The sequence below is a fragment of the Penaeus monodon genome, chromosome 17 (assembly GCF_015228065.2).
Source record: "Penaeus monodon isolate SGIC_2016 chromosome 17, NSTDA_Pmon_1, whole genome shotgun sequence".
NCBI lineage: Eukaryota > Metazoa > Arthropoda > Malacostraca > Decapoda > Penaeidae > Penaeus > Penaeus monodon.
Window position 1 is genome coordinate 5,124,413 of NC_051402.1, and position 7,500 is coordinate 5,131,912.

The 7,500-nt window shown below is 37.3% G+C and overlaps 1 protein-coding gene across 1 annotated transcript in view; it reads right to left on the reverse strand.

Annotated features, from left to right (window-relative positions):
* Nucleotides 1–7,500, reverse strand: part of LOC119583214 (signal peptide, CUB and EGF-like domain-containing protein 1) — a 60,261-nt gene that overhangs the window by 10,808 nt on the left and 41,953 nt on the right. The window contains exons 7-11 of the mRNA XM_037931691.1: nt 2,839–2,966; nt 2,518–2,623; nt 1,953–2,069; nt 1,574–1,813; nt 1,090–1,256 (exon numbers count right to left, since the gene is read on the reverse strand). Coding sequence (XP_037787619.1) covers nt 1,090–1,256; nt 1,574–1,813; nt 1,953–2,069; nt 2,518–2,623; nt 2,839–2,966 — 758 coding nt within the window. The remainder of the gene's footprint in view (nt 1–1,089; nt 1,257–1,573; nt 1,814–1,952; nt 2,070–2,517; nt 2,624–2,838; nt 2,967–7,500) is intronic.

Below are 7,500 nucleotides of genomic sequence, written 5' to 3' on the forward strand. Positions count from 1 at the left end.
GCAATTTAGAGCGGTGGTTTGCCATTGCCTTCCGCCCGGTGTTTTTATCGAGTCACCTTCTCTATTTACCCGGCACTGACTTGAGCTGGCTTGGCCACCCAGTGGCTAGGCAGGCAATCGAGGTGAAGTTCCTTGCCCAAGGGAAACAGCGCGCCGGCCGGTGACTCGAACCCTCGAACTCAGATTGCCGTCGTGACAGTCTTGAGTCCGACGCTCTAACCATTCGGCCACCGCGGCCCTATACATATATATACATATATATATATATATATATATATATATATATATATATATATATATATATATATATATGTGTGTGTGTGTGTGTGTGTGTGTGTGTGTGTGTGTGTGTGTGTGTGTGTGTGTGTGTGTGTGTGTGTGTGTGTTTGAAAAACGATCTTCAATGATCCTGCTGCCCTTAGAAGATCCGAGTCTCAGTATTCAGAGAATAACTTTTTCTCCCCCCCCCCATCATGAAACCCACAGTGGTGCTCGAGCTTGAGACGGGAGCCACACACACACACGCCTCGCCTCTGTTAAGTTTCCAGGAGATGAGTACCAGAAATGGTGAAATGATTCCTCAAGCGACGCAATTTCAGGGGAGCTGAATCGCCAGCTCTCATCTATTACGGTCGTGAGGATAATGTATATAAAGAAATATATGCCAAGATCTCGATGTCCACATGTTATCATGGATTCTACACTTACATGACTCTGATCTCAGAGTCATGTCACTAATTAAAGTGCTAAAACCTCAGTAAAAGAAAGGTATTGTGATCATGTGACATGATATGCTGGAGGCGGGGATATTCGCTCAACGCCACTGAAGTATGCTAATAAACTATATGGCATTTCTGTCTTGCTGATAATAAAAAAAATAATAATAATAACTAAAAACGGTAATTGCAATTTTCTGTAAGAAAACAAATAACACAAAAAATACATACCTTTACTAATAATACGAAATTTATGCCAAGTCCCCTGTCAAGAAACCTTCGCTTTGCATCTACAGACACTGCCTTCAGGTCCCTTTAGCAAACCTTACAATCCCATTAGATAAACCACGTGTACCTCTCACCACGTCAGTACCTCCGCCTTATTTGGGTTCCTCAGCGGCGTGCATTTGTCCGTCTGTAGACAGTCTTTGCCGTTCGGGTGCAGGCGGTATCCGGCTTCGCATGCGCACTTATACGAACCCTCGATGTTGATGCACTCCTGGCTGCAGCCGCCGTTGTCCACGCTACATTCGTTCACGTCTGGAAATGAACCGGGTGTGAGAAAAGGATTTTTTTTATTATCAGAGATAAGCGTTTCAGGATTAGGGCCCCTTGGAAGTTAGTTGTTTTTCAACGTATATCCAAATACTTAGATAGATGTATAGATAGATAAAGATGTTATATAGATATAGATACGTGTATAGATGTAGATACAGTTATAGATATATACTATAGATAGACAGAGATATGGATAGATATATAGAAACAAACAGATATAGAAAGAAAGCAGGGTAAACAAATCTTTATTACCCTCATTAGTAGGATGCGATGATGCAAGATGCAAGGGGCGCACTTACCTCCGCAGTGCGCCGTTGCAAACAACTGGTATCCTTCCTTGCACGAACACTGATAAGACCCCGGGGAATTCGTGCACATGTGTTCGCAGGTGCCCTTGACAGCACATTCGTCCACGTCTCGACAGGTGCGTTCGTCCGGCTGGAGTTTGTAGCCGGTTGGACACACGCATTCGTAGCTGCCGTAGTTATTGATACACAGGTATTCACATCCTCCGTTGTCAGTCGCGCATTCGTCCACATCTGCAAGGAGTTCGTGTGATGCGATTTTGGTATAACTCAATCAGTTGTAAATTGAGCCTTATTACCTCTCTTTTTTTGTGTGTGGATGATAATGGTTAATCGGAGAGGAATACAGGGTTTGGCGTTTCCCACCACGTACCAAGACAGGAGCGGTGGTCGGCGTGCAGCAGAAACCCCTTGGTGCAAGAACATCGAACTCCCGTAGCGGTGTTGTGGCAGCGGCGCTCGCATCCTCCGTTGTTGATGGCACAGGACGCTAGCGGGGCCGTAAATGACGTATGATAATTCTTAGAATTATTATTTTTATTGTTATTCAGGCGAGACACAGTGATCGATTGCAATGGATATATTAATGCATGTGTTGAGTATGTGTATAAAAACGGTCCATTCCATGGATAAAATCGAAGTAAATATCATTAACAAACATGATACTTAAATGCCTAAACAATGCATATACATACATATATATGTTTACATGCACCACACACACACATAAATGCATGGGGGTGTCTACATGTCTACATGTATAACTACAAGTATTTAGGATATGAAAAAAATCCTATACGTGATAATCTGCCTCTTCTAATCCAAAAGCATGCAGAAAGCAGTTGATCCATGCAATTGCTCGAATCTTATTATTTAGCAAGGAGATATGATAATCACTAATGCATTCAAATGAAATCTCCCTTTGCGGTCATACTCACGCACGCAAGACTGGCCATCGGCAGCCAGGAGGTACTTGGAGTGGCAGGTGCAAGCGGGCCCATTAGTGGACTGGTGGCAGTGGTGTTGGCAGCCTCCATTACCAACCTACGGGAGAGGTACTGTATTTTCTTTTTCTCTTTTTTGGGGGGGACTTTGCAAAGTCAAATATAACTTGGCAAATATCAAAAACAGGAAAGGACTGAATAATCATAAGTCGTATATCAAGAGAAAAGAAAAGAGAGAGAGAAAAAAAATAACAGACAATTAGAATCAGAAAGGGAAAACGGAAATGGAGATCAAAAACATATAGTCCTACTAACAGCGCACGTTGGTTCGCACTGCCTTGCCCTCACGAGTACGTAGCCTTCGCGACATCCACAGGAGGGGGTCCCGGCAGCGCTGACTAAACAGTGTTGTTGGCATCGCAGATTCCAACACGCCGGCGACGCTGAAGAAGAAGAAGATGGAAGATATAAGGAAAGGCTGAGACTGAAGACAGAGGACCGTTACACGTGCTTGCAGTAAAATATGGGGATGCTCGTTGCGTCTAATGAGAGTCGCTGGTCGTAATAAAGGTAATTTTCTCAGATTTTATAACATGATATGAAATATAATAATATTCTGACGTAACTATATGTACTTATGGTATACCTTTTTATGACATTTACATAGTTTTGACAATTTTTTTTTGCGCTCTGTACGAGAGAAAAGTTATAGGAATACGATATACTGCATCTGTGTTTTGTTTTGGGAGAGATCCCTAAAAATCCTTGTATTGGTATAAATCATAGATTCGTAACCACGAATTTTCTACAAACCACCGCCAAAAGAAAAAAAGAAAGAAAGAAAAATAAAGGAAGAAGAAGAAGAAGAAGAAGAAGAAGAAGAAGAAGAAGAAGAAGAAGAAGAAGAAGAAGAAGAAGAAAAAGAAAAAAAGAAAAAAAAAAAAAAAAAAAATATATATATATATATATATATATATATATATATATATATATATATATATATATATATATATATGAACATTGTGCAACGTCACCTTACTGCTAATAAATCAAAAGGAGAGAAAAGAAACAACTAAAGGCATTAGAATCACTTAACACGCAATATAGCACACCGCTACGATCAGTGTTATCGTTTTTGGATCATCCATTTATTTTCATATTTTGTCCGTGGGAAGATACTTATGATGTTGCAAAATGCTTGCTATATAAATATGCGTTTCCTTTTTTATTTTTGTGAAATGCAAGATTGCCTAATATTTTAAAGTAACGTAAGAAATAATCTTTATGGTTGCATAATGCTGTTGTTGCAAGGATGAAAACGGGCAACTTTCATCTGATTAGACTATAATTTGGACGGAAATATTTTAAAATATATACATGTGCATACATACATACACGCATATACATATGTATAAATAAATGAATAGATAGATAAATAAATATATAGATATATACATACACATACATAAGTTGTGTGTGTGTGTGTCTATGTGCATATATATATATATATATATATATATATATATATATATATATATATATATATATATATATAATATATAATATAATAAACACACAACAACAACACACACACACAATACTATATATATATATATATATATATATATATATATATAATAATATATATATATATATATATATATATATATATATATATAATATATATATATCTTTCCTGATGTGTATTATATATAATATTATATATGTTTTATGTATATATATATTATTATCTATATTATTATATAATCATATATATATATATATATTTTTTTTTTTTTTTTTTTTTTTTTTTTTATTAATACCACAACACACACACACACAACACACACAAACACAACACATCACCACACACACCAACACACACACACACACACACACACACACACACACACACACACAACAACACACACACATATACTATATATACACACATTCACGCATCCATAAATACAACACACACACACACACACACACACACACACAACACACACACACACACACACTATGTATATATACACACATTCACATCATAATACACACACACACACACATACTACCATCAACACACACACACACAAACTACACACACATACATCCATATATATAATAACATATATACTATATAATTATATATCATTACATATATATACATATTATATATATATATATATATTATATACATATAATATAATTATATATATTATACTATATTATATATAATTATATATATCATATATGATCATATCATATATTATAATATATATTATAATATATATATATATATATATATATATACATTTTATTACATGCAATATATGTAACCACACGATATATATACTGGATATACACACCTATATGTGCAAATGCACAACAGTTTGTCTGTCGATTGAGAATTGATTTCATGACTTTATAGTTTGTTACGGCAAAATGCCTCCGTATCTCGATTCCCGAAATTCTCAAAGGCTCTTGTTCAGAACGTTCGACCGTTCAAGCCTCCGTTCACGCGCGGTTCAACAGCGCGCTCGAACGGACCGAACGAGCACCACCCAAAGGCGATACAATACGACCCAGACACGAACGTTTCCGACAACCACCGACGGGGATGAAACAAACTGACACTCCCTCGCCAATGCTTTAAGAGAATCATCTCTTATCGCATGAAAATGAGCGAAGCCTTCCTCCCTCCCGCCCTCGGTAGTGCACAGTCTTGTTCGCCGGGGTGGTCTCTCATCAGTATGCGGATCACACTCGCTCGCTAAACGTTACTGGCTCCCCGTCGCCTGACATGGCTGGGGTACGATAATTACAGTGGACAAAATACGATAACAAGGCGCTCTCACAGGATGATTAGTTTTAACTGCAGACTCCCTAAACACGGCAACCAGAATCCCCAAAGAAGTGGGTGCACATCCTTGACGGCTAGATTATTTTCCTATTTAATTACTCCGACCAATTATATCTGGCACGTGTAAGATTTTTTCTGCTTTTACTGCTCCTTCTCCTTCGTCTTCCTCGCGTTTTCTTTTTCTTTTTCTTTGTTCATTTGGCTTCGTGTTTATCAGAATCGGTGTGTGTGTATCACAGTCTTGCCTAAGCAGCCTTCCAGATCATACGATTTTTCGCCTTATTAGCATATAAATCCTTTGAGGGAAAAAGATCGCTGATTTGAACTCGCCTTATTCGAAACATCACACGAACATTATAAAACACACACGAGAGAAATGTTGGGCTTAATAGCGCCTCCCCCTTCACTCTTGCCTTGAGGAATCGCCAGTCGCCCCACACCTGACTGAGGGGGAGGAGGGGGGGTGAAGGGAGAGGGGGGGAGGTGAAGAGTAACAATGTTTACGCTGGATTAAATGCGAGTCGTTTATCAGGCGCGTCGGCCAATATTTCTTCTTCTCCTTTTCCTCTTTCTTCGTCTCCTTTTCTTCTCCTTTTCCTCTTTCTTCGTCTCCTTTTCTTCTCTTTCTCTTCTCTTTTTCTTCTTCTTCTTCCCTTTCTCATTTTTCTTATTATTCTCCTTTTTCTTCTTTTTCTTTTTTTTTCTTTCTTCTCTCTTTCCTTCTTCTTTCCCTTCTTCTTTTCTCTTCCTTTTCTTTGTCTTCTTTATCTTTTTTCCTTTTTTTCGTGATGTCATTTCCTTCTGGTTCTTGTTTTTTTTGCTCTTCTCTCTCTTAATCATCATCTTCATCTCTCTTTTCTTTTACTCTTCTTCATTTTTTTTCATCTACCTCTTCCTCTTCTACTTTTTCTACTTCTTCCTTTTTTTTCTTTTTTTACTTCTTTTCTTTCTTCTTCTTCGCTAACATCATCACCACCTCCTCTTCTTCGTCCTCCTTCTTCATCTTTCTCTTCTTTTCTTTTCCTCCTCCTCTTTCTGCCTTCTCCTCCCCCTTTTCTTCCTCCTTCTCCTCCTCCTCCTTCTCCCTCTCCTCCTCCTCCTTCTTCTTCTTCTTTTATCTTCCTCCACTTTTCCTTTTCCTCCTCCTCCTCCTCCTCTTCTTCTTCTGTTTCTCTTTCTCATTCTTGTTGGTAACTTCCTTGTTTTTCTGTTTCTTTCTTTCTTTCTTTCTTTCTTTCGTCATCATCAATGTTATCATCCTTATTAATACTATCATTTATTATTATTAATATCATTATCATCATTGCTATTATTATTATCCTTATCATTATTATTATTATAATCATTATTATTATTACTATTGTTGCTATTATTATTATTGTTGTCATTATCATTATCGTTATCGCTATTGTTGTTATTCTCATTACTGCTATTACTATTACTATTATTATAATTATCATAATCATCAAAACAAACATCAGCTTCATTATCACCATTTTTAATCATATTTGTTTTTCCTACTAAATTTTTTTCTGTAATATAATTATCATCCCTTTATCACAATTATCCTTTCCCCCTTTTTCATCTTCTCGTTCTTGGCGGTCAGTATAAGGCTTGGGCCACAAAAGGGCGACTGATATTTGTCCAGGATAAATAAAAACAGAACTTGGATAAATAGTTCTCTGTTATTGTTGTGGGGTTCAATTTCTGTCTGTCTGTGTGTCTGTCTGCTGTATGTCTGACTGTCTGTGTCCCTCTGTCTATCTCTTCTTTTTCTTTCTCTTTATCTCTCTCTATCTCTCTCTCCCTCTCTCATCCTTTGTCTGTCGGTCTGCCTGCCTCTCTCTCTCTCTCTCTCTCTCTCTCTCTCTCTCTCTCTCTCTCTCTCTCTCTCTCTCTCTCCTCTCTCTTCTCTCTCTCTCTTCTCTCTCTCTCTCTCTCTCTCTCTCTCTCTCTCTTCTCTCTCTCTCTCTCTCTCTCTTTCTCTTTCTATCTATCTATCTATCTATCTATCTCTATTTATCATTCTATGATATATGTATATCTGTGTATATGTATGTATATATATGTATATATATATATATATATATATATATATATATATATATATA